The 27,968-nt window shown below is 35.5% G+C and overlaps 1 protein-coding gene across 1 annotated transcript in view; it reads left to right on the top strand.

Annotated features, from left to right (window-relative positions):
* The window catches only part of Ssb-c31a (single stranded-binding protein c31A), a 35,028-nt gene extending 9,566 nt beyond the window's left edge, over positions 1-25,462 (top strand). The window contains exons 2-3 of the mRNA XM_089094033.1: positions 14,818-15,004; positions 25,290-25,462. Coding sequence (XP_088950159.1) covers positions 14,818-15,004; positions 25,290-25,447 — 345 coding nt within the window. The 3' untranslated portion in view covers positions 25,448-25,462. The remainder of the gene's footprint in view (positions 1-14,817; positions 15,005-25,289) is intronic.
* The last annotated feature ends 2,506 nt before the right edge of the window (positions 25,463-27,968 follow it).

The raw sequence follows: 27,968 nt of genomic DNA, 5'->3' as shown, positions 1-27,968 counted from the left end.
AAATTCTCAAAATTTTATGCCAATCTCGCTTTAGCTTTTGTCTTATCGCTAATTGCCACCCCATTCCTATCTTTAACTGGGACAAGTCCGGATTGACTACTACCTCTCAATTTGTTAACGTGCCAGTACAATATTTTACTATTATGCCGTCTAGCTGCATCTTCTAAATCCTCGGCAATTTTGTCCATGGCCTCCACTTCACACCTCCTTAGTTCATATTTCAATGCTTTCTCCACTTTCTTTACATTTCTTTTGTTTTCATGTGATCTATCACTCAGATAATTATTGTACAAGTCCTTTCTCCTTTCTATTGAACATAAAGCTTTTTCACTAATATTCTTAGCTGCAGTTCTAGCTTTCTTCCCTAATACACCTTCAGCAACTTAACAAATTATTTTTCTAAAATTATTCCAACCATCTTCCACATTATCAAATTTTAAACTCTCAAGTTTCTCAAGTCTCAAGTTTCAACTGTTCCTGGAAAGTTTCTTTCAAATTCTCATCCTGGAGTCTACTAACATCATAACTTCCCGGGAGGTAATTACCCTTCCGATTTTTCAGCTTTAAATTAACCCTTGACACTACTAGATGGTGATCTTTACTTTTAACATCAAAAATAGCACTCCTGTATATCCTAGTATCTTGTATTGATCCTGCCAGTCTTCGGTTTACTATAACATAATCGATAAGGTTTGCTGTCTTACCATAACGTGAAAACCATGTTAGCTTATGAGCCATTTTATGACCAAACACCGTATTGGTTATAACTAGATTGTTATACCTACAAAATTGCAAAAGTCTGTATCTATTACTGTTTTCTTTTCCTACACCAAATTTACCTAGGCTGGGATACCATCTATCCCTATTTCTACAAACCTGGGCGTTAAAATCTCCCAGCAATAACATCATATTTCTACCTGGGACCTTGTCTATTTGCTCCTGTAACTGTAAGTAAAATTCATCTGAGTCACTAGTATCTCCATCAGTCAGTTCCTCAGGGCAAGGGTTGTAATTTATGCCCTGGGGGCAAGTAAGTTTTTTTTTTTATAGAAAGCGTTGTTATAGAAAATTCAAAAAGCAATTATTTGATTGGAAATTGAAACGGCTAGTGCCCTTTTTAATAGTCAAAAGTGATTGGTGGGCAAGTAAACACCATTTTGCCCACCATTTCCCCAAACACATCCAATCAAAGTTTTGAGATAGCAATTTTTTCAACATAGTTGGAAGTTCTGGAAATCAGGTCTTTGAGGATGACAACCCCCCCCCCCTCAGGGCAAGGGTTGCAAGTTATGCCCTTGTGGGCATATAAGGTTTTTATGGAAAGTGCTGTTGTAGAAACTTCAAAAGGGCTCATTTGATTGGAAATTGAAAGGGCTAGTGCCTTTTTTAATAGTTGAAAGTGATTGGAGAGCAACTAAAGCCACTCTCACGCCCACCATTTCCCCAAACACATCCAATAAAAATTTTGAGATAGCCTCTTTTTAAAGTAGTTGAAAGTTCTAGTAATTAAGTCTTTTAGGATGACAACCCCCTCACAGCCCTCAGGGCAAGGGTTGTAATTTATGCCTTGGGGGCATCTAATGTGTTGTCATAGAAACTCAAAAAGGGCTCATTCAATTGGAAATTGAAAGGGCTTGTGCCCTTTTTAATAGTCGAAAGTGACTGGAAGGCTTGACATTTTTATAGTAAAGATTGATGTGGATGCAATGTTTTTTTTTTTTTTTTTTTTTTTTTTTTTTTTTTTTTTTTTTTTTTTTAGACCAGTGCACTTCATATTGAAGGAGTTGTCGTAGGAACTTCGAAAAGGGCTCATCCGATTGAAAATAGAAAGGGTTGATACCCTTTTTAATAGTTGAAAGTGATTCGAGGGCAACTAGTCCCCCTCCCACGCCCACCCTCCCATGCCCATTATGTTTAAAAACTAAATGTTGCCTTAAGATTAAATCAAAATGCACTGTGTTAATGCTAATTCCCAATAAGGCATCTCAGCAGTATCCCAAGAACAACTGAGGATATTATGTTCAAACTTTTGGTGCTACTTCTGCTTTTAAAATTTAGCCAAACAAAATAGTGCAAGTGTTTCCAAGCTATCAAAGAAAGTAAACAGATTTTTTTGCGAATGGTATCAAGTCTTCTATTTCAGGTCAACTAGAGAAGGTATGAAACTAAATTAAACTCTACTATTTGTGTCCATATTTTTAAAAGGGTTTATGTTATTAAAAGTTGCTGAAAATTTTTCTCCAGCATACAAATAGCAGGCCAAACTATTAAGTCTTAAAAAAACGAAAAGATTTAAAGTATTATTTCCTTTTTCCTGAAAATACTATGGTGTATGTGTATGTTATTAAAAGTTGCTTAGGGTGTATGTTACTAAAAGTTGCTGAAAATTTTTCTCCAGCGTACAAATAGCAGGCCAAACTATTAAGTCTTAAAAAAACGAAAAGATTTAAAGTATTATTTCCTTTTTCCTGAAAAGACTATGTCAATATAAAACAAACAGAAATTAATCAAAAACAAAACTTTCCGCAAAATAAGGTTTTCAAAGAAAAGTAAAGAACTCCAATAGACCAAAAATGAGCAAAAATAAAATCAAATAATATACCAAGCGTGCTATTACCACAAATCAGTATCGATAAATAGATGAAACCCAAAACGAACATAAATTACAGTAAATAACCAAGTCAAACTCGAAACGAGCAGAAATTAACATGAATAGGGCTCAAAACCCCTATGCCATCCCAATGCCAGAACATAATTTGCACTTCACTGAAAAAATACAAATGAATGTGCTTTATCAGTTGAATATATATATACTGATATTTAGTAATCAAAATGTTTATATCATTTGATTTATTAAAGTTATAGAAGTAAAAACGTTAATTTTTTTCAGTAAAGTGCAACTTATGTTCTGGCCTTCGGAAGGCATAGGGGTTTTGAGCCTTACTCATGTTAATTTCTGTTGGATTTGAGTTTGACTCGGTTATTTATTGTAATTTCTGTTCGTTTTGGCTTTCATTTATTTATCGATGCTGATTCGCAGTAGTTTCACGCTTGGTAGAGTATTTGATTTTATTTTTGCTCATTTTTGGTTTAATAAAGTTCTTTACTTTTCTTTGAAAAACTTATTTTGTGGAAAAAGTTTTTTTAATTAATACGTTCAGTTACAAATTAAAAGATGTGTCTAAAATGGCTAGACATAGAAAATTATACATTGTTAGATGACATACAAATTGAAAGAGAAGTTTACTGAGATAGTACACAAGATAGTTATGGCACAATTCTTAAAAAGCAACCACTCAAATTTGAAAATATACAAAAAAAGAAAATCCAGAAAAAAAAGCTGAATAGGTTTCTAGGCACGCTGCTGTTGAGAAAGAAACTTTGTATGCAAAAAATCATGATTTGGCAGAAATAACAGACATGGAAGCTTGTATCTATGTATGTATGTATAAATTTATTGCCCATCATAAAATGATGGGCAATTTCATACATGGATTCATACATGGAAGCTTTTATACAAAACAAAGAAATAGATATAGTCAGCCGAAGCAAAAACCAATGGAAATAGCATGCTATCAGTGTGGCTTGTCAGAGCACTAGGCTATGGCACTGAAAGATCTAACAAAAATCCAAAAGCCACAATCAATTACAGGGACAATTTCAGGTTCTGAATTGCACAAAGTACATGGGAAGTTAAATGGAAAAACAGTAGATAAAGCTATTGACTTGTGTAGCAACCAAACCTAATACCAAAAATTTTTAATACATAAGACTAATATAAACCATGTCGATAAGGTTGCAGTGTTATGTTATATTGGAGTAAACCCTATATGTCCAACAGGTCAGGTCACAATAGAAATTGCTAATAAGGATAAGATATTACATAAAAAAGGACTAAAATTATGTCTTGTGCCTATTCTTTCAGTAGATTCTCCAGTAGCCTATGGGGAGATTTTGGAGATATCAGAAGCCTTCTCTTGCTAGAGGCAACTTCTATGGCAAAAGCAGTGAATGTGGTCACCCATGAGCAAGCAAAAAACGAAAGGGAGACTAAACCTACCATTTTGGAAAATGACACACCAATTGAACAGTTCCAATGTCTTTTTACAGACGAAATATTTATACAGAATCCCAAACTAATCCAAATGAATCTGTTGTTCTTGATTATATTCTTTTTTGTATTATGTGTCAAAACAATAAATATACACTGTAGTAGTTAATGAACTGTTACTATTTCTTAAAATACCTCACTAGGAATTTATTCAATTACAAATAAATAATAAAGTATGTAGGGAAATTAAATTGCTATGCAAGACAAAAAGGTTCAACAATGCAATTGATTATATCCTCCTTGTAGTCTTACCTGTAAGGTACTGCTCATGAAATATAATCAACCACTCTTTGAAAGGTGGCTGGCGCCACTTTTAACACAAAAAGTTCAGCACTTTTAACTTCAGTTCATATAGCCTAAATGGTGAGAAAGGCTTTATTCACTCTATCTCTCTTCATTTCTATCTGTCAGTATCCTTGTCTTAAATCTAATATTGAAATGAATTTATTGGAACATACTGATTCTAAAATTTTGTCTATTTTTGGCATTGGGTATGCATCTGCCCCTAAAATGGCATTAAGCCTTCTGTAATCTACTCAGAAGTAAATCATTTTATTGTTTTATTGGGACAAAAATTAACAGTTCCACAAATCCTGAATTAGAAGGTTGAATAATGTCTAGGCTTAAAATTCAGTCTATTTCCTCTTTCAGCAAGCCATGACCAGCAGTTACAAGCCATTGGCCAGCAAGTTCATGGTACCTTTTCAGCGTTTCTTTTGGGCTTATTAAATGAGACAATATTGTTTGACCCTTGGTTTTCCCTTTCACCTGGAGCTCTTTTACTACATCCAATACTCCTTGAGGGTTCATTCCAGAGTCCAATTCACATGGAGGAAAACATGTCCCATTACCACATGGAAATTAGCTCCATGTCTTCCTACAAACCAAATAACCATGGACACCCATAAGCTGAATTTTAGGGGGGGGGCTGTGGAAAATACTTTTTATCCTTGAATATCTGTATATACTTTATTCACACGATTTTCTCTTTGAAAACGTAAATAGCAGGGAGAAGGGTTGCTCTGTCTCCTGCATAAGAAGTCTGGCATTCCTGCTTGATTCCGGACTAAGGTTGAAGTTGACAAAGAACCTATAGATTGATTTTTTAATTGATAGACAGAATAGCTGTATAGCCCCTGTATAAGAAGTCTCATGCTTGACTGCAGACTAAGGTTGAAATTGATAGAGATCCTCTAGATTGATTTTTAATGGATAAAGAAAGATAGCAAGGATCCTTCTAAACTATGGGGCCTAGGCCTTCCTAAACTATGGGTCGTGATCCCAAATGGGGTCGCGTAGCAAAATCATGGGGTTGCAAGAGATTTCAAAGTAAAATATTTATATACAATGTATTGTAAAATCTATATATTGTAAAGTTGATGAATTTTTAAAGACTGGGGGTCTAGAATGGAAAAATTGCTGTGGAATATGCACAGATGGTGCAAGAACAATGACGGGCAAAAACACTGGTTTTAAATCATTTTTTCAAGCTACTCATTATGACCATATAACTTTTACTCACTGCCTTATTCACCAAGAGGCCCTTGCAGCAAAAAACTTAGCACCATAATTGAACGATGTGCTTCAGGATGCTGTTAAGATTATAAATTTTATTAAGAGCCATGCCCTTAACAGTCACTTATTTTCAAATTTTTGTAAGGATATGGAATCCGTTTATACAATTTTATTATTACATGCAGAAGTAAGATGGTTGTCAAGAGGTCAAAGTTTACAAAGATTATTATTATTAAAAGATGGAATTGAAATATTCTTAACTGAACAAAAATGTGAACATGCTGCTTTTCTTCAAAACGACTTATGGCTATCCAGGCTGTGTTATTTGTTGGATATCTTTGCGAAATTAAACAATCTCAACTTGTCTGTTAAAAGAAAAAAATGCGATATATTTACTTCTAATGATAAAATCGAAAGTTTTATTAAAAAGATTAAAATTTGGAAAGATAGGATAGAAAAAAATCATTCGAAATATTTCCCAGTGTCAATAATTTTATAATCGAGAGAAATCATTGTAAAACTTTTATTGCAACAATTATTGTAGATCACTTAAGTGGGCATTCAGACACTGGATTCTGTCTCAGACTCTGTCCAAGTTTCCACTCAGAATGATTGAAAGTCCAAGGTTTTTTTCAGAAATAGGAAATTCACAATCACAATTGTCACCTAATTAGGTGTTTTCAGTTCTGAAAATGCTGCTCGATAGTTCCTATTTTCAGCTTACAACTACTCTGAGCGGGCAACTTGGACAGAGTCTGAGACAGAATCCAGCGTCTGAACGCCTACTTAGTGTTGACCTAGCTAGAAACCAGTTCCACCAGCGCCAGAAACCTTGATCCATTCTTAGTTTATATTAAATATTGATTTCAAAAAGGTAATTTGGATTCAAAATGCGTTTTGTATTGATTAACTGAGATTAATCACATGCCACTTGAAGTTTTTGAGTGATTCAAGCCTAAAACTACAATCACAGGCAACGCTGTAGCGTTGCCTATAGTAAAGGCCATACGGCTCCAATGTTTTATTATTATTATTTATTATTTATATATTTTTTTCCAGAGGCACTTCATATGGAAGGGGTCGTCGCAGAAGCTTCAAAGGGGGCGCATTCAATTGGAAATCGAGAGTTCTAGTGTCCTTTTTAATAGTCGAAAATGATTGGAGGGCAACTAGCCCCCGCACTAGTCCCATCATTCCCCCAAACACATCCAATCAAAATTTTGAGATAGCCATTTTGTTCAGCGTAGTTGATTTCCAGATAGAAAATATGTTTCTTAGGAGGGTACTCCCCCTCAGTCCTCAGGGCAAGGGTTGTAAGTTATGCCTTGGGGGCATATAAGGTTTTTATAGAAGGCGTTGTCGTAGAAACTTCAGAAAAGGCTCATTCAATTGGAAATTAAAGGGCTAGTGCCCTTTTTAATAGTCGAAAGTGATTGGAGTGTAACTAGCCCCCCTCCCCCCCATGCTCAACAATTCTCCAAACACAACAAACCAAGATTTTCAGATTGTCATTTTGTTCAGCGTAGTTGATTTCCAGATAGAAAATATATTTTTGAGGAGGACACTCCCCCCACAACCCTCAGAGCAAGGGTTTTAAGTTATGCCCTGGGGTTATATAAGGTTGTTATAGAAGGCGTTGTTGTAGAAACTTCAAAAAAGGCTCATTCGATTGGAAATTAAAGGGCTAGTGCCCTTTTTAATAGTCGAAAATGATTGGAGGGCAACTAGCCCCCCCCCCTCACGTCCATTATTCCCCAAAACACATCCAATCAAATTTTTGAGATATCCATTTTGTTCAGCGTAGTTGTTTTCCAGATAGAAAATATATTTTTGTGGATGATACTCCCCCACAACCCTCCGGGCAAGGGTTTTAAGTTATGCCCTTTGGGCATATAAGGTTTTTATAGAAGGCGTTTTCGTAGAAACTTCAAAACAGGCTCATTCGATTGGAAATTAAAGGGCTAGTGCCCTTTTTAATTGGCGAAAGTGATTGGAGTGTAACTAGCCCCCCGCCCCCCCCCCCGCCACGCCGATCATTTCCCCAAACACTTCCAATCAAAATTTTGAGATAGCCATCTTGTTCAGCATAGTTGTTTTCCAGATAGAAAATATGTTTTGAGGAGGACATGCCCTCACAACCCTTAGAGCAAGGGTTCTAAGTTATGCCCTGTGGGCATATAAGATTGTTGTAGAAGGCGTTGTCGTAGAAACATCAAAAAAGGCTCCTCCGATTTGAAATTTAAAGGGCTAGTGCCCTTTTTATAGTCAAAAATGATTCGCGGGCAACTAGCCCCCCCCCCCACGCCGAACATTCCACTAAACACATCCAAACAAAATTTTCAGATAGCCATTCTGTTCAGCGTAGTTGATTTCCAGATAGAAAATGTTTTTTTGAGGAGGATACTCCCCCACAACCCTCAGGGAATGATTTGTAGTTTAGGCCCTGTAGGCATTTTATGTTTTTATAGTTGGTTTTCTCGTGTCAACTTTTCAATATGCGAAATTGTATGGGAATTAAAGAGCTAGTGTCAATTTTCATAGATAACAATGACCATGTTGAAAGTAGCCCCCCTCCCCCCCCCCCCCGCCACGCCGATAATTTCCCCAAACACTTCCAATCAAAATTTTTAGATAGCCATTTTGTTCAGCGTAGTTGATTTCCAGATAAAAAATATATTTTTGAGGAGGACACTCCCCCACAACCCTCAGGGCAAGGGTTTTAAGTTATGGCCTGGGAGCATATAAGGTTTTTATAGAAGGCGTTGTCGTAGAAACTTCAAAACAGGCTCATTCGATCGGAAATTAAAGAGCTAGTGCCCTTTTTAATAGTCGAAACTGATTGGAGGGCAACTAGCCCCCGCACTAGTCCCATCATTCCCCCAAACACATCCAATCAAAATTTTGAGATAGCCATTTTGTTCAGCGTAGTTGATTTCCAGATAGAAAATATATTTTTGAGGAGGACACTCCCCCGCAACCCTCAGGGCAAGGGTTTTAAGTTATGCCTGGGGGCATATAAGGTTTTTATAGAAGGCGTTGTCGTAGAAACTTCAAAACAGGCTCATTCGATTGGAAATTAAATGGCTAGTGCCCTTTTTAATAGTCGAAAGTGATTGTAGGGTAACTAGCCCCCGCACTAGTCCCATCATTCCCCCAAACACATCCAATCAAAATTTTGAGATAGCCTTTTGTTCAGCATAGTTGATTTCCAGATAGAAAATATATTTTTGTGGAGGATACTCCCCCACAACCCTCAGGGCAAGGGTTTTAAGTTATGCCTTTGGGCATATAAGGTTTTTATAGAAGGCGTTGTCGTAGAAACTTCAAAACAGGCTCATTCGATTGGAAATTAAAGGGCTAGTGCCCTTTTTAATAGTCGAAACTGATTGGAGTGTAACTAGCCCCCCGCCCCCCCCCCGCCACGCCCATCATTTCCCCAAACACATCCAATCAAAATTTTGAGATAGCCATCTTGTTCAGCATAGTTGTTTTCCAGATAGAAAATATGTTTTGAGGAGGACACGCCCTCACAACCCTCAGGGCAAGGGTTCTAAGTTATGCCCTGTGGACATATAAGATTTTTATAGAAGGCGTTGTCGTAGAAACTTCCAAAAAGGCTCATTTGATTGAAAATTGAAGAGCTAGTGCCCTTTCTAATAGTCAAAAATGATTGGAGGGAAACTAGCCGCCCCCCACGCCACTCCGTATCCCAAACCCAGCCCAACCAACTTTGGAAATAGCCATTTTGTTCAGAGGAGTTATTTTCCAGTTAGAAAATATTTTTTTGAGGAGGACACTCCCTAAAAACCTTCAAGAAAAGTGTTTTCAGTTAGAACCAGGCGGCATATATAGTTTTTATAGAAGATGTTGTCACAGAGACATATAAACGTCATCTATGAATTCTACATTAAAGGGATACTGTTATTTCCCCTAGTCGACAGTGTACGTGTTTCACGCAGCCCCCGCCCCCCCCCCCCCCCCACGCCGATCATTTCCCCAAACACTTCCAATCAAGATTTTGAGATAGCCATTTTGTTCAGCGTAGTTGATTTCCAGATAGAAAATATGTTTTTGAGGAGGGCATTCCCCCACAACCCTCAGGGCAAGGGTTTTAAGTTATGTCCTGGGGCCATATAAGGTTTTTACAGAAGGCGTTGTCGTAGAAACTTCAAAACAGGCTCATTCGATTGGAAATTAAAGGGCTAGTGCCCTTTTTAATAGTCGAAAGGGATTGGAGTGCAACTAGCCCCCCCCCCCCCCCCGATGCCCATCATTTCCCCAAACATATCCAATCAAAATTTTGAGATAGCCATTTTGTTCAACGTAGTTGATTTCAAGATAGAAAATATGTTTTTGAGGAGGACATTCCCCCACAACCTTCAGGGCAAGGGTTTTAAGATATGACCTGGGGGCATATAAGGTTTTTATAGAAGGCGTTGTTGTAGAAACTTAAAAAAATGCTCATTCGATAGGAAATTCAAAAGGATAGTGCCCCTTTTAATAGTTGAAAGTGTTTGGTGGGCAACTAGCCCCCCCCCCCCCACGCCGATAATTCCCACAAACACATCCAATCAAACTTTTGAGATAGCCATTTTATTCAGCATTGATGATTTCCACATGGAAAATATATTTTTGAGGAGTACACTCCCTCACAACCCTCAGGGCAAGGGTTTGAAGTTATGCCATGGTGGCATATAAGGTTTTTATAGAAGGTGGTGTCGTAGAAACTTCAAAAAAGGCTCATTTGATTGAAAATTCAAAGGGCTAGTGCCCTTATTAATAGTCGAAAGGGATTGATGGTAACTAACCCCACTCTCACGTCCACCTTTTCCCCAAACACATCCAATCAAAATTTTGAGACAGCGTTTTTATTAAACGTAGTTTTAAGTTCTTGAAATTAGGTCTTTAAGGATAACAACTCACCTACATCCCTCAAGGCAAGAGTTGTAATTTAAGAATCCTCCGAATCCTTCCTTTTATTTCTTATGGAAGGGATGCTTGTATAGACGTTGGAGAGGTCTCATTTGACTGAAAACTGTAAGTTCTTGTTCACTTTTTAAGATTCAAAAGAGATTGAAGGGTGACTAGCCCCCCCCCCGCCTCCGCGCCCTAAATGCATCAGATAAAAATTTTGAGATAGACATTTTGTTAAAATAGTTCAAAGTTCTGATAACAAAAAACTCCGGTATCAATACAGCCCACCAGGGCCCGGGGGTAGGTGTTGTAAGTTATGCCCTGGGGCATAACTTATTAAAGGGGGTTTATAACTTATGGGAAGGGGTTTTGTATGGGAAGAACACATAGGAAATTTATTATAATTATCCAATTATAAGGTTAAAATACATACTCTGAGATAGATGTAAAATTGCTTTGGCACACAAAATCCTATTAAGGTCAATTCCAAACAGTCGTGATCCCTTTGTGTCAGCAAGTGAAATGGTCTAAACCCCCTTATTGGAGCTATTTTTTCAATCCATTCATTGTTGTCAATCGATGTCCACAAGTTATGCAAGCTGTCTATTGTTCATATATAAGGTTTTTATCAAAGAGGCAATTTTATAGACTTTGAAAAAAAGCCTCATTCGATTTAAATTGAAAGTTCTAGATCTGTTTTTTAAAGTCAAAAATAATCGGACAGTAAGCACCCCCCCATGCCATAAAAACTTGAAACCTTTTGCAATCAAAAACGAACAAAAATTAATTAAAAAAAAACTTTCCGAAAAATAAGTTTTTCAAAGAAAAGTAAAGGTCATTTTAAACTTAAGCTCACGAGATACAAATACCTGTTAAAATTCAAACTCAAAACGACCAGAAATTACTATTAAAGAATAAATGAAACCCAAAACGAACAGAAATTAAATAAACAATCATAGGAAAAAACATACAACAAGTAATAATATAAATGAATAAATAGATCTTAAAGCGGGTAATGCTTAGATTGAATATGAAAATCAAGCTTAAAACGAAAACAAATATTTTGCTATTAATGTATAAATGAAACTTAAAACGAACAGAAATTAAATAACAATCAATGCGAACAAACATACAATATATATTAGTGTAAATGAATAAATAAATCTTAAAACAAGTGAAACTTAAATTGAATATGCAAATCAAGTTTGAATCGAATAAAAATAAGTACAAATAATAATTTGGGTGTCGTCTCACTGCAAAAGCCTAAAACCTACTGCGTCATCGGCGCTTTACTAAAAACGAATAATATTACAAATGTTTTCTTTTGTACTTAATATTTAAAATAAATATTAAAATTACAGTAAAATTGTGAACTGATAAGCTTTTAGCAGTTAATATCATTATGCATAAAATATTCAGTTTAATTTATTAGTTCTTTTCAAGATTAGTCAAGACAAATATAGTTTCACTACAAACAAAATTTGGATACTGCCCCCTTCTTTAACTGTAAAAACCTAAAGCCTTCTGTGTCATTGGTGCTTCACTGAAAACGAATTACTCGTATATTACAAATTTATTACTTTCCAGTTCTTACAGCATTGAAAATGAAAATAAAATTACAGTGAAAAAAAAAAATCATGAACTGATGGATCTTTCAACAATTAATATCATTATATATCTAATATTCTATTTGATTTTGTTTATACTTTCCAAGACTGTTCAAGACTCATATAGTTTTGTCATTTTTTGCATCTCTGTCATTTTTTCTAACTCATCGTGTTGGTCTGTTATGTTCTATGGCTTCTAGGCATTTCTGTTTGAGCGGACAACTGCACCTCAAACTTTGTGGAACATGTATTTTCTTGCATGAAACAACAAAATATAATAAAATGTCAAGTTTCGGAATGTTCCACCACTCTCAAGCAAGTGCCATTGGTATTTTTGAATCCGCATTGTCAATTTAGGGGGTGGAAGGTAGGCTAATTCTCGTAGCAGCCCCATTCTGTCGTGGTATGATTTACACTTTCAACACCTGGCGTCCGGACCATCATATAATCTACCAAGCTTACAACTACCCCAAATCAGTATCAATAAATAAATGAAACCCAAAACGAACAAATATTAAAATAAATATTAGAGTCAAACTCAAAACGAGCATAAATTAATATGAGTAGGGTTCGAAACCCTATGCTTTCTAAAAGCCAGAATATAATTTGTACTTTACTGAAAAAAAAATTCAAATGAGTTTACTGAAAAAAAATGTACATTGTCAATTTAATATACATATGCTCATATTTATTCCCTAAAATCTTAATTAATAAAAAAAATGTTTTCAGTAAAGCGCCAATGACGCAGTAGGTTTTAGGCTTCTGCAGTGAGGCGATACCCAAACTCTTGTTTGTAGTTATTTTTATTCGATTCAAACTTGATTTCCATATTCAATTTAAGTTTCACTCGTTTGAAGATTTATTTATTCATTTACATTATTATATATTGTATGTTTGTTCGCATTGATTTTTATTTAATTTATGTTTGTTTTCAGTTTCATTTATACTTTAATAACAAAATATTCTTTTTCATTTTAAGCTTTATATTCTTATTCAATTTAAGCATTGCTCGCTTTAAAATTTATTTATACATTTATCTTGCTACTCGTAGCATGTTTTTTGCTATGATTGTTATTTAATTTCTCTTCGTTTTCGGTTTCATTTATTCATTGATAGGAGCTTCTGGTCGTGTCAAGTTTTAATTTTAAAAGGTATTTGTATCTGCTGAGCTTAATTTTAAAATGTCCTTTACTTTTCTTTGAAAAACTTTTTTTTCGGAAAGTTTTTTTAATTAATTCCCAAAAAAGCCCTTGATTGAATTCTGAATGAGAACTAGAACTGAATTTCCCACAATCGCAGATAGGGCGTTATATGTTCTTCTGTCATTCAACACCACATATTTATGTGAAGTTGCTTTCTGAGCTTTAAAACATACCAAACCCCAATATTGTTCATTGCTAGAAAATGTTGAAGAGGCCTTAGGTCTAGTAGTGTCAAACATTCCACCAAGATTTAGTTATGTTATACAATAAAAAACAGGCATATCCATCTCACTAAAGTTTTTCCTTTCATTTTAAATTAATATCTACCACCCAATGACTGCGTTCGAATATATTCGATTGGATTAAGACTGTTAGAATTCTCTTTTATTTATGTTATTGCAAAAAAATGCAATTTTGATGAAAAAATAAAGCATATGATTTTTGTAAGTATAATAAAGACAACTTTTGTGGAATTTTTTATTTTAGATTTTTGTATGTTGCTAAATGAATTCTAAAACTATATATTTCCATGTGTATATGTATATTGTTACCTAATAAATGAATCATCAAAAATATTTATTTGTCTTTCAATTATATTTGCATGGGGTCGCCAGGAAACTTGCAATCATAAATGGGGTCGTGAATGAAAAAAGTTTAGGAAGCCCTCCTCTAAATAAATAAATTTAAATTCATTTTGACTTCACAAGGAAGTATGAAAATAGGAACAATATGTTGAAGAAAGAGCTCTGTAGCCTCATGCTTGAAATTGTAAGTCTTATTCTGATTGTTTGATAGTTTTGGTAATCAACCATGATTCAATCAACATTCTATTTATAAATTAAAATACTACAGGGGTTGAGACAACTCCCTGCCGAAAAGTGAACAATCTGTAGAATAATTGACAGAATTATGTTTTTAAGTCTTAAAGCTACAGATTAGGAAACTTTTCTTATACCAGTCATGTCCAATCCACAGCCACCTCACATTAAGTAAATAAGTGTGACAAAGTTGCATTTTTAGCCTAGAGTTTTCTAAGTTCCATAAATGTCATACTATCCATTCTGAGAAAGGTTTCACTATGCCTCTGATGTATCTCCTACATTTGCACAAATTTCATAAAATCAGTATGGCATGTCTGAGACACCCCCCCCCCCACCCCAATTCTTATTTATCTTGAGTGTTTATTAGTACTTATATCTTTCGACAATTTCACACATATTTTTCCCCTTTAAAAAGGTATGTGGTCTCCTCAAATATATCAACCCTATGGACATGTCCAGCTAAAACTAGTTTTCTACTGCACCATAAAATTCAACCACGGAACATTATTTGATAATCCTAAATCCGTTTCTTACTCTTTGTGCTTTAAAATGCCCTTGTGTATGCTTATTTCAAAAGATAAATTATTTTTTAAATTTTCATTGTTATTAGTTTAAACTACCTATTATTGTCTACTAATTTTCTTTAGCCCAATCCTCCAAAGAAGTCAAAATCAACTGTAAAGCCATCTGCAAGCAAAGGTTCTGATGAAGAACCCACATGGACACTAGATAAGAAACGATTCCTTAAAGTACGCAGCTTTAAAGGCAAAACTTTTGTTGATATCAGAGAATATTATGAAGATGCAAGTGGAAACTTGATGCCAGGAAAGAAAGGCAAGTTTTTTTTATTGTATTGGTCTCAAGGATTTGTCTTTCTTGTTAAGCAGTTTGAATAGTTTTAAAGGTTGAAAAAAAGTCTCTTGAGTACAGTATATTTAGTTTGGAAATAGTCATATGTGCAGTTACAAGTAGTGAATCCTTTCAGTGTGGCTTTTAAGAACCTTAAAGAGCTTTTGGTGCGGCTGTTTGAAATTTGAGACCATCACTAGCATCAACATAGGACATATTGGTACTTGAGATCTACTCTTACTATGTTGTGCACCTGATACTTGTTTGTATAAGTAAATTCATTAATCCAAATTGACAGACTTTGTCTTTTTTTACCCCTGGAAACCCTCTTACTTGGTTAACCACATCATATTTGCCTCCGTCGGACATTAAATAGCCTAAATAAACTAAAAGTCTTTTTTGTTAATGAAAAAAGGATTAACATTAAAGTTAAAGCAGACAAGAAATTATTCCATGTATGTGGGGAGCAACCCTGCTCTTACGCTTAAGCTTCATAGTAATATGCTGAAAGCATTTATGAATAGAGTAAATTTAGTCAATGAGAAATTACAAGTGTTTTTTTTTTTGTCGATTACCTTTTTGAATGGTTCGTGGTAACAATCTATAAGTAAGGAGCAACTCGGGCTAATAGGTTAAGAGTAGCAACCGTGACTCAAAAATGAGAGTTTTCATAGAAATTAATACATCAAAATAATTGGCTTTTGATGCTAATTTCAAATGTATGAAATATATTAAGTTTTATGCTAACCCTCAAAAGCTACAAGCCAGAGAAAATTTGCCTGATTTTCATAACAGGGGCGAAACAATACCAAAAAGGTAAATTATTTTTTTTATAAAAATCACACTATCAAATTCAGCATATCATAAAACCCTAATGTAGAGGTTTCAAGCTGCTATCTATAAATATGTGGAATTTTGCTTCTTTTTTTTCCAGAAGGAGGATCACAGATCTTTGTTTATTTGTTGGGTTTTTTTCCAGGGATGCTCGTATCGAACCAACTATCCTACAAAATCGATAGAGTGCTCATTTGAACGGAAATTGAAAGTTGTAGTGCCCTTTTTAAGTAGCCAAAAACATTGCGCCATGGGAAAATGGTGTTCTCTGCCATTTTGTGGCACAAAGTACAATTTTGTCCCAAAGAGGGTCAAATTGCTATTGATTGAAAATTCTGAGGTTGCCAATCAATTTAAAAGTATCAAAATAGCATAAATTCAGTTTCCCAGTTTCAGAGAAAGTTACCATGCGGTGGCGAGTTCGTTTCTAAAAAGTCATGAAGTCCTTGCAATATCAATGATTAATATAGGCATTTATAATCTAATTCATCTAACTTAGTTGATGCATTTGATGTTTCATAAAGTTAACTTGACCTGAAAAACAATCTACATAGGTCAAGAGTTTCAGAAAATTCGTTTAGAGCCTTAATTTTGCGGAAAAAATTCATATGTAATGTCATATTTATGAGCACATTTCAAAAGCATAAATTACATCATTGATTATGCCAATTTTAGATATTTCAGAGGGCATAGACATTGGAACACATGATCTTGAATGAATCTGAACAGTTAAAGTAAAAGGTCTGGAAAAAAGTCTAAGGTAATGATGCACAAAAATGAGGTGCTAGTGAAATCTGGGCTAAAAGACATTTGACAACCAGTATATAATGCATCGAATCATAAATGAAATCTGCGGTTAGATGAGAAGCTACAGCGAGTATCACAACAAGTTCCAGAAGATAACAAATCTTATAAAATGTCTGATTCTTTGATGCAATAACATGAAGGAGGAATTGAATTCACGTCAGACTTTCTTAACTCAGTTTTTCTTGTTTATTGGGCGCCCGATGACTTCGTACAAAAGAATAACGAATATATATACTCCTTTTAAATGAGAAACTGTGTATTTTGCTAGGATTATATGCCTTTTTAGAATTTTTCCCAGGGTGATTGCATAGAACCTAACTTGAAGCCATGACATCAAGAATGCCATGGGAGTTCGTAATTTAGTTATGAATTAGCTATAATTCAGTTATGAACTCGCTTCCGCTGTGTTAACTTCTAATTGGTGTTTTCATTCTTGGTATTTGCCAGTCGAAATTCCCCGTGTGTAACTTGAACATTTACATACCGTGCTTGTCCCTGGACTTTCCTAAGTGATACTTTCCTTAGTGACCTTGGTTCTTGTTAATTGGATTATAGGGTTTGTATTATAGTCCTGAACAGTGAAAGAAATCAGAGGTGAGATTTTTAGTTCAAATAGTTTATGTCTGACACAAAGGAACCTCCTGAAAAAGATATAGATGTCTCACCTTTCCTACCCTCAAAAAGAAACTTAACTAGAACTCCCCGACTCCTATGTCTAAATCAATCACACATCTTAAGGGGATACAAGCCCTAAACATCGTTCAAGTTAAAAGTACTAGTACACCCCCTGAAGAACCCCAACCAGAGATTAGATAACTGCCAGATGATTCCCCACCAATTGAATCACTATCTAGCTCTTTAGATCAGCCATTCTGTTATATTGTGACCATCAAGAAAACCAATGGTCAACCCGTTACTAGAGATCAGTTAATGGATATTAGTAAGCCTGTATTTCTACTAGCTAACTCAACTTTTGAAGTATTCTTCCTGAAAGACGGTCTGATAGATCTTTATTTTACCTCTCACAAGGCTGCGGATTCAGTCCTTTCAGGGTCCAAGGAACTAATCGTTGAGGGTTCCAAAATCTTTGGCACTTCAAAAGAAAAGTCGTAAAAATACGTGGTCTATGGTGTTGACACCGGTATGCTAATAGAGGCATTTACAGCAGAACTAATTGATTCTTCGGGTCATCCCGTCCAACCAACAACAGCCACAAGACTCAGCTTGAAAAATGATGGTAATCTTATACCCAGTCGCTCAGTGCTCATTGTATGCAAAAATGAGTTGCTAAGAGAAGTTTTTTTATATGGCATGGCCCTTCGCCATAAGTCCTATAAACCAAAGCCCCTACAATGCACAATTTGCCTAGCTCATGGTCATAGTAAAGATAATTGTAAACAGTCACTCCAATCATGTTAAAAATGTGGTAAATTTAGCCACTTTACAGAAAATTGCACCGAGAAAGACGCCTAGTCTAAAAACTGTAATAATAAGGGGCACACGGCACTTGAGAAGCAACTTTGTCCGGCCTATCACAAGAGAGCCGAGATCCTCCGAACCTCTGTGAGATTGAACTTGCCCTACTCAGTCGTAGCCGCTACAATCCCTAGACAACCAACTCCAAGTCGACCCTTAAATAGCCAAACTGAAGTTTCAAAGGACCAGAGGAAACAGGCCCCACCCAGTCAATTTCCTCTACTTAACGCCAAATCGCAGCCCTCTTTCTAACTTCCAGTTTTATCGTATCCACAAGTTATTCATCATTATAATCAAGTATGGCAAAGGTTAGCCACATACCTCGCAGTTTCCCATCTTATCGACGTTGGCAGTGAACCAGTTGAACTGAAAAATATCCTTAAAAAAACCATTACTACGCTCCTAGGAGAGGAAATCTGGCATAAAGCTACGGTCCAACTTTTATCCTTCAAAGAAGGCATGGAATGCCATTTTAACTCAACATTTCCTACGATCCCAACTATTACCAAGTCTCCAGAGATATGAAAGAATCACCAGCACCTGAAACGATGGTAGAAGCCCCAAGCCATAGCAAAATAAAAAACAAGAAAAAGCCGACCAACACAGTAACACAGAAATTGACGACCCCTCGCGAAGTCTCTTCGGGCGAGGATGATGTTCAAAGCAAAACCCAAGCGAGAAGATACCCAACAATAATTTCTGACGACTAATTAATGTGTGACTTTTCCTTTTTAACTAATTTGTCCCTTTCTAATAATATTGCTTTTAATTATTCCGATATAGAAGGTAACCAGCACGCCAACCCTATAGGCAGCCCGATGGTACCTTAACTCATGCTAATTGTAAATACCTTGATATTCTCGATTTTGCTACCAATGTGAAGCCAAAACTAGTTAATAATAATTCCCTTAATGTTCTTTTTTTCAACATCAGAAGCATCTGGGATAAGTGGCTTAAATTTAAAGATTTAACTTCATTCAATGGTGTTTGCCCTTTTGACGTAATAGGATTAACAGAGACATAGCTTTCCGATAATGATGGCACTAGTGATTTTTTAGTCCCTGGTTACCAAATAATTCATATGCCCCCACACTAAGTTACCAAATAAATAATCCTTCAGACTAAGTGTTCTGGGGGTATCTCACTTTACATCCGTTCGAATGTAAATTTTACCAGGCTATCAGAGTGCGGATCTATTTTCTCTACAGAAATAAATTTCAGATGTATTTATTCAATAATTGTTAACATAGTTATCGGCAAAAATTCCTATATACTCTCCTTGTTTTATAAACCTCCTCCATTTCCGACCTCATGTTTTTGTAATCTGTTTGATGATTTCTCTAATTTAATTAATCTACCCCATAAAAAGGCAATAGTTCTTGACTTTAATTGTAACCTACTCAATGTTGGTAAAAATATTGAATCTGACATTTTTTTTTTTGAATCAGTGACCGCGAGTGGTCTTCTACCCACAATTTTTTTTTTTTCAGTAGAATTGATCCTGTGAGATCAATTTAAACATTAATTGATAATATTTTTGTATCTACTTCCCTGGGAAAAGAACTGTCCTCAAATATAACATTTTCGGATCTGTCAGACCACTTTCCTATTTACTTGTCAGTTTGTCACTACCTTCGCAACCACTACCTCTACGCTCTAGAATTAATATCCCAACACCTACTAGAAATTACAGCTCTGCAAATATAACCCATTTTACCGATTGCCTAAGAACCACTGACTGGTCCGATGTTTTAAATCGTCAAGAGGTAAATTCTGCCACAAATGGTTTTGCGCAACGGCTAAGTGAGATTAACCATTCAACTTTTCCTATTCGTAAACCTAACCGGAAAACTATCCCTATATGCCCCTGGATGTCACATAGCCTCATTGTCTCCTCATATCGTAAAAACAAATTATGTAATTAGCCTGTAAGACCAGTAGTGATATTGACCTATCAAATTGTAAAAATTATGAAAACTTATGCACTAAACTCATCCGTGAAGCGAAGGAACTTGTTATTATACAAAAATTCTCAATTGCAAAGGAAGCCTGAAAAAGATCTGGTCCACCATTAATGATATTCTCTCAAAAAATAAAAAATCACAGTCTATACCTATTCGCCTTAAAGGCGCAAATGGCAGATTAATTGACCCTTTACATGCACCTGACGCATTTAATAATTATTTTTCTAATGTTCCTTATACTGACTCCCGCTACTCCTTACTGACTCCCTTGCTTCAATTCTAAATCCATGTTTCTCTGCCCAACTGATAGCAATGAGGTACTTAAAATCATCCTCCCTATTAGTTTTATACCTGACTGTCTTGGATTAAGTAATAAGCTCCTGAAGACCATATCTCCTTTTGTTTACGAGCCCATCGAGAATATTCCCACCTAGCTTTAACCCACGGAGTTTTCCCTGATTTGCTAAATTCAGCCATTGTTATTCCAGTTCTTAAAAAGGGTGATCCAACTGAGATAGGCAATTATCGTCCAATCTCAATTCTTCCTGTTATTAACTAAAAAAAACAAGTTTTTTTTTAACTGAAAGTAAGGAGCGACATTAAAACTTAAAACGAACAGAAATTATTCCGTATATGAAAGGGGCTGTCCCCTCCTCAACGCGTCGCTCTTTACGCTAAAGTTTTTTATTGTTTAAAAAAATAAAGTTGTGAGACAGAGTACAAACTTTAGCGTAAAGAGCGAGGCGTTGAGGAGGGGACATTCCCATTCATATACGGAATAATTTCTGTTCGTTTTAAGTTTTAATGTCGCTCCTTACTTTCAGTTAAAAAAACTTGCTTTGTTTAGTTAATTTCTGAACGTTTTTTAATTAATGCAGCTTTTATTTTGGCTCATCGTACATGAATAATTAAAACGAAATTCGCATATTAATTTTCCTTTTTTTAGCTAATTTGCTTTCTCGAAATTTTGTTCTGACGTAACTTACGAATTAGCTTACGTAACGAATTTCTATATTCGTATGTTTTTATTACGTATATTAGAGAGTTCCTTCCCTGGTCAATACCTCGCTTTTTACGCTAAAGTTCGGATTTTGTTCGAATCACAAACCCCTGAATCACAAAGGCTGGTTAATTAGAATAGATAGCTCTTTTGAAAGTACTAAAAAAACTTAAGTGTAATGAGCGAGGTATTAACGAGGGGGGTGAAACTCCTCATATACGTAAAAATTATCGTTAGTTTTAATTTTTAGTGATAAACCTTACTTTCAGTTGAAAAAAACTTGTTTTTTTATTTAATTTCTTATCGTTTTTTAAATAATGCTGGGAAATCTGGCGCCCCCTTCATAGAAATATCCCTTTCCCCAAGGAAATATCCTCCATGCAAATAACTCCGACCCCGACCCCCCACTAGAAAAAAGTTCCTCCTGAAAACGCCTGTATACTTCACAATAACCAATACTATATGTAAACAATGGGCAAAGTTTATAACTTGCAGTTCTTCCCGCCGGGAACTGTGGGGATTAAATCATCCTCAAAGACATATTAATTAGATTTTCGACTATGCTGAACAAAATGGCTATCTCAAAATTTTGATTGGGTGACTTCGGGAAAAAATGAGCGTGGGAGGGGGCCAAGTTGCCCTCCAATTTTTTAGGTCACTTAGAAAGGGCACTAGAACTTTTAATTTCCATTTGAATGAGCCCTCTCACGATATTCTAGGACTACTGGATCAATACAATCACCCCTGGGAAAATAAAAAAAAAAAGTAAACACGCATCCGTGATTTTTCTTCTGGCAAAAAATACAAAATTCCACATTTTTGCAGATAGGAGGTTAAAACTTCTGTAGCAAGGTTATCTGATATGTTGAATCTGATGGTGGGGTTTTCATTAAAGTTCAATGAGTTTTAGGGGTTGTTTCCCCCTTTTTCGAAAATAAGGAAAATTTTCTCAGGTGCGTAACTTTTGATGCGTAAGACTAAACTTGAAAAAACTTCTATATTTGAAATCAACATAAAATATCTGATTCTTCTGATGTACCTGTTGGTATCAAAATTCTGTTTTTTAGAGTTTCGGTTACTATTGAGATGGGTCGCTCCTTACTTACAGTTCGTTACCACGAACTGTTTGATATCCAAAGTGCTTGAGAGAATTATCTTCAGATGTCTGTCTCCCTTTCTATATGGCAGTCAGCACTCCGTTTCCTTCATTTCTTCTCGCCAATATGGCTTTCGGCCGAAATTTTCAACTTCTCATGCTCTTATTCACGCCACACAGTTCATACGCTCGCAACTCGACCTTAAAAAAATGTATTGGGCTTATTTTTGGATTTCTCTAAGGCCTTCGACACGGTCGATCATAGTATTTTAATAAGTAAATTAAATACTTACGGTATTCGTGGTGTTCCCCTTTATTGGTTTGACTCTTATCCAGCTGGAAGGGTACTGAGTGTGATCCTAGGTGGAGTATCCTCTCAGCCCTCACCTGTTCGGAGGGGTGTCCCGCAAGGCTCCGTTCTAGGCCCGATTTTATTTCTCCTATATATCAATGATCTTGTTATGGACCTGGGCCCCTCAGTGTATCCTATACGATTTGCTGATGACAGCAACTTCTTCATCACTGGCATCAATTTACCATCGGCAATAACCTCTGCCCAAGTCCTTCTGAATGGAGTCCAGGCGTGGTGCCTTACGAATAGCATGGCCATTAAAAGTAAAAAGAGTCAAGTAGTATTATTGAGAACCCCCTACAACAAACACGTAATCCAACCTGCTCTTGGTGTCAAATACTCCTCCGACATCCTCCCACAAGTGGAGGTTGCCAAGTTTCTTGGTGTATTTATTGACTCATGCTTGTCATTCTCTAATCATATTTCCTACATCACAGCAATAATTTTGAGACATGTAGCTATGATTAACCGTGCGAATTATTTTCTTCTGCCTGACATCCTAGTTACCCTCTATTATTCCTTTATTTTCCTTACTTTTCTTATTGCGGATAGGTTTGGGGAAATACAAACCGGTCCTTCACTAAAAAACTCAAATTTGCCCAAAACCGTGTCATTAAAGCAGTTTTTCGGCTTCCCCGGCCATATCCAACCCGTGATTTGTACTCAGATTTTGGTATAGCTCTACTAGATCAAATCTTACAAAAACGAAACTTATCACTTGCTTACTCTTCTTTACACAACAATCTTCCTGCTCAACTACTAACCTATTATAATGTTAATAATTCGGAAGCCCATTGTCTCTGTTCATCGAATAGAGCCATTATAATTCCTAAATGCGTTTCTAGTGCTGCCCAGCAATCTCCCATTTACAAATCTATTATTCAATGGAACAAAATACCCTCCAGTGTTGAGCTAGCCAAAAGTTTCTGCATGCTGTACAACAATGTATCAAAACTTGATAATATAATTTAATCTTTCAACTTTTAACCAATTTGCTTTAATTACCCATGTCTTATTCTTCCGTCTTTTTTTTCAGTGTCACTTTAATTTTTTTTTTCTTGGGGGGGGGTCCTTAACAAGTTCGCTTCTAGGATCTTTATTGTTATTGATGTTTGTGTTATGTTTTTATTCGAATAATAAATTGAAATTGAAGAAAAATTTCCTGGAATTCGTTATGGTTCTCGTCGCTCCTTCTCTTCCAACCGGAGATTTTGTTGTCTTGTCATTTTCATTTGTGACTCGTTGTGATGCTTGTTATTGCATGTCTTCTAACTACATACCTTGATGTGCTTCATTTATCATTAAGATCAGGCATTATTTTGATGCCTTTTGCTCGTGCTGTTCAGATTCATTCACCATCTTGTATAATTTCGTATGACATTATTGATTCCCAAAAATTTTAAAAATGTTGTGAAAGTTGTTTCATGAGATGATTTCTCTACAATACTAATAAGTCAGAAACTTATCATAAAATTAAATCCATTTTTATCTAGTTTAACTTTTGACCTTCTGGGGGGAGGGGGTATGTGTCACTAGAACCACTACCTGGATCAGCCCCCTGTTTTCGACATAACACCTTTAAATTAGGTGTTGTTTTCTTAGACCACACTGCCCTTCTAAGACGAACAAATAAACTTTCAAATGGGGATAAATCAATTTATTTAGACAGTGAAAAAACAGGTACACAAGTCCAGATATTTCGGTCACATATATAGCGACCGTCTTCAGTACTGAGCCCCCTGTGGATCCACTCTATTTCTTCAAGTAAATCCGGTTCCTTGGAGGGTCACTGACTATCAGTAAAGCAAATCTTAATTATACATGTGCAGTCAAATACAATATTATATGTGACATATATGTGCTGTTAAGATAAAGTGCATCTACAGTTGAGACTACAAACCAGAAATAATCTAGAGAAATTCAGAAACGAAAGTAAATTATATGCTCAAAAATCAAGCACGACAGTTTGTAATGACTGACCAAAGCGAGAAACATTCGTCAAGTACTTAAGTAGTGTTTCAGTTTTGTTATTTTAGCTATATATAATACAACAAACCTTCTATTTATATCTAGGTTGTTATCAACAGTTCTTATCCCAACGGAAATTTGATTTTAAAAGAAACGTTGGCTGTTATGTTGGCCGAATTTCTGATCTTCTTGTTAAAACAAAACAAACAATTTCATTTCTTTTTCCAATTATGTACGACGCCAATATCTGAAGCAGCACCTTCGACGTATCTTAGATTATATTTAAGACAGTTAAAACGCATCTTGACAAATCTTGGTGAACCTTAAAATTATTTTATTTTGTGCTAGTTTGTGATGCAGTTTCATGTTTATTGATATTGGATTATGTGCATGGTTTCCTATGAATGTTGGAAGTTCCTATTTCTTGTGCTACTAATGGGTTTTTTCTTATCAGGCGATATTTTTAGTAATTAATAGTATATTCAAGATTCCCTGGGAATGCCAATCACACTCTGCTGTTTGGCTTTTTGTTTTCTTACTTGCAGAAGCTTTCTGCTCTTTAAGCTTCAATTGTTGAATTAGTTGGATATTTTCTAGTTTTGTATTTTCTTTTTAATGGCCTTCCTTCTTCTTTTTAAGAAGATACTTCTTAGATACCTTTTAACAATTTACTTCTTAGAGTAATTCATATTGGTGTCATTTTAAATACAGTTTGTTTCTTTTTGGCTCCTTGTGCTTATTTAATCCAGATATAATTAACTACTTTTATTTAGGGATCTCATTGTCAGTCCAGCAATGGAAGAAGGTCGAAGAAGCAATGAATGAATTAGATGAATCCCTTAAAAGCATGTTACTTCATAAATACTTCTTTTTTTTCAATCTCATTAATTTGTATCTGAAGTTCAAAATTATAATAAAACTTTTTTTGTGACATTCCGGTTTTAAAAGTTTAAAGTTTTGTGAAATGATTTCGATCTTTTTTGGGGTAGGTGGTTGAAATATAAGCATCAATTCTCCCCTTAAGAAAGATTGTGTTTTTCTGATTAAGAACTATTTTCTATTTTCGAGCAATGAATTAGTAAATTCTTTTTTTAAATGATAATTATGATTTTATTATCATCGCTTCAACCGCTACAGATGATATTTGTCTGATTAATAAGGCCATCTCTTTTTTTCGTGTCTGATTGAGGCAACGTCTAGGAAATGTCCTGGAGGGTAAGGTATCCCATAACTGTTTAAAATGTCTTTTTTTGCACTTAACTATATTGATTTTATATCTAGATGTATAGGGGAGGGGGAACACCATTCTTGTTCTACTTTTTCGGAGAAGAATTTTCAGAAGTTAAATATCTTGAAAATTGCCCTTTTTATCTCTTAAGTTTTAAGCTAGTAAACCCAACTACTTAAAGTCTGTCTTCCAGTTTCTTGTTACAGCATGTATCGGTATTAACTCAAATCCACATCGATAGACAATTTCCTTCTTATCGATCGGAGATTTTCGCCAATATAACTATCACAACTTACATTATTCCATTTTTAATCAAAATTTTACAACACATTTTAGTTCATGAGTTTGGTCTAGGGCAAAAAAAAGCTTTTCTGTTTTTATTAACAGATAGTTAGAAGATATAGAAGTAATAAACATTTCAGCCTAACAAGATTCGCAGATGCAGGGAAAGGTAAATAGACTTATTAAAAAACTTTAAACGCAAAGCACGTTTTCCCCTGTAGAAAAAAATATTGTATTTCAGTAAAGTGGATCGTGTCGTAATTCGGAAAAACTCTAAATAAAATAAGCAGCGAAAAATTTTTTAGTAATTGAATTCGTTATTTTAAAATTATATTTTTTGAATACCTTAGCCATTGTAAACAATTAAAAAAATTAAAGCAAACAGTAAAAAAAGAAAGACAGTACAAATACATTTAAAAAAAAAAAAAAAAACAGTACAAATAGCTTTATAATCCTGAAAAGTCTTGTAGAGCTTCTATCAAATTAAGATCTACTGCCTTAAAAATGAAGTTCATAACGTGGCAACCAGCTCATTATCAGAATAAGTGAATATTCTTTGTAGGAAAACATGGAAGGTCAGTGGAGCTTTTTAAACATAGGCAAATTAAAACTCAAAAGGTTTCTCGCTAGCGATGGGGTAGCGGGGCAACTTTTTTTATATCAAGGAATCATTATATGCAGCCGTTCTCAGGGTTGGTGGTGACAGGTGAAATATTAATTACGGCCCCCCCCCCCGTCCCGACTCAAATGTAAGCAAAAAGGCCGAATCAAGGTGAAAAAATTGATCAAAGTGGGCAGCCCCCGAGCCATGGTTTAACCACTGAGGCACTTATTAAGAATCATAGGTGGCGCAATACTGCTGTCTACCCAAAGAGTAAAGTGGTTTCAGTGTTATTTATGTTTTTCTCTAGGCCACTACGTGTGGAATAAATGGTCGTAGAAACTTCAGAGGGATTCGATTGGAAATTGAAAGTTCTAGTACCCTTTTCAAGATTCATAAGTTGTTCGACGGTAATTAGACCCCCTACGCCTTTTTTTTTATATGCTACCCCATCTCAATCCCGAAAGACATCACATAAAAATTGAAGATAACCATTTAGTTCGGAATAGTCGAAAGGTCTTACAATTATGCCTCCAGGGATGACATGGCCATACACCCCTTGAGGCAAGGGTTGTAAATTAGAAAGTTGCCCAATGTTTACATCTGGGTTTTATTATTGGGAAGGAGGGCACGCTTCACCCTTATTGTCTGTAAAGCTTAATGGTATTATGCTGAAACTTTTAGGCGAGGTTCTTTTATCAATAAGAGTCGACGTCCTGCAGAAGTAACATCAACCTACAATGGGGAGGTAACCCGTTACAAAGAAATAACACATAAGAAAAGGCTATTCAGGTCTCTCCCCCCCCTCAAAAAAAATGAAACCTTGAAGAATCAGAATGTTAGGGCAATGCTCTATCTTTTGCTAGGCTATATTTTCCTCGAAAGGTGCCACTCATCAAGGTCCCTCTTCAGCGCTATTTGCTGTCGCGGTTCTGGTTACGCAAACTTGTGAAGGATCCACCCCAAGACCACTATGATGCTACCCAAGGAAGGTTTCTCTTCCAGGGATAGGGACGGAGGGAAGAGACTATGACAGAGTGGAGAACCCAAACTGTCTAACAACTCCATTCTGTCTTTATCAGGGTATTTCCCTGTATTATGACCACTGGATTTACTGTCACATATTGAAACATGTACTTGTGAAACTGTTTTCATTAAAAAAAAAAGAAGTATAAAGCACAAGATATTAGAATGTGCTTTCATTTACATGTTGACTATGTTGTTGTAAATAGGAGACTGGTAGGATTGATACAAGATACTAGGGAATATACGAGAGTAATTATTGACGTTCAAGTAAAGATTACCATCTAGTAGTATGTAGAGTTAATAAGCAGAAATTTT

The sequence above is a fragment of the Artemia sp. Qi Xiang Cuo genome, chromosome 9 (assembly GCF_049724085.1).
Source record: "Artemia sp. Qi Xiang Cuo chromosome 9, ASM4972408v1, whole genome shotgun sequence".
NCBI classification, from domain to species: Eukaryota; Metazoa; Arthropoda; class Branchiopoda; order Anostraca; family Artemiidae; genus Artemia; species Artemia sp. Qi Xiang Cuo.
Note: the sequence above shows the minus strand (reverse complement) of the source record. Positions and strands in the feature narration are given on the sequence as shown.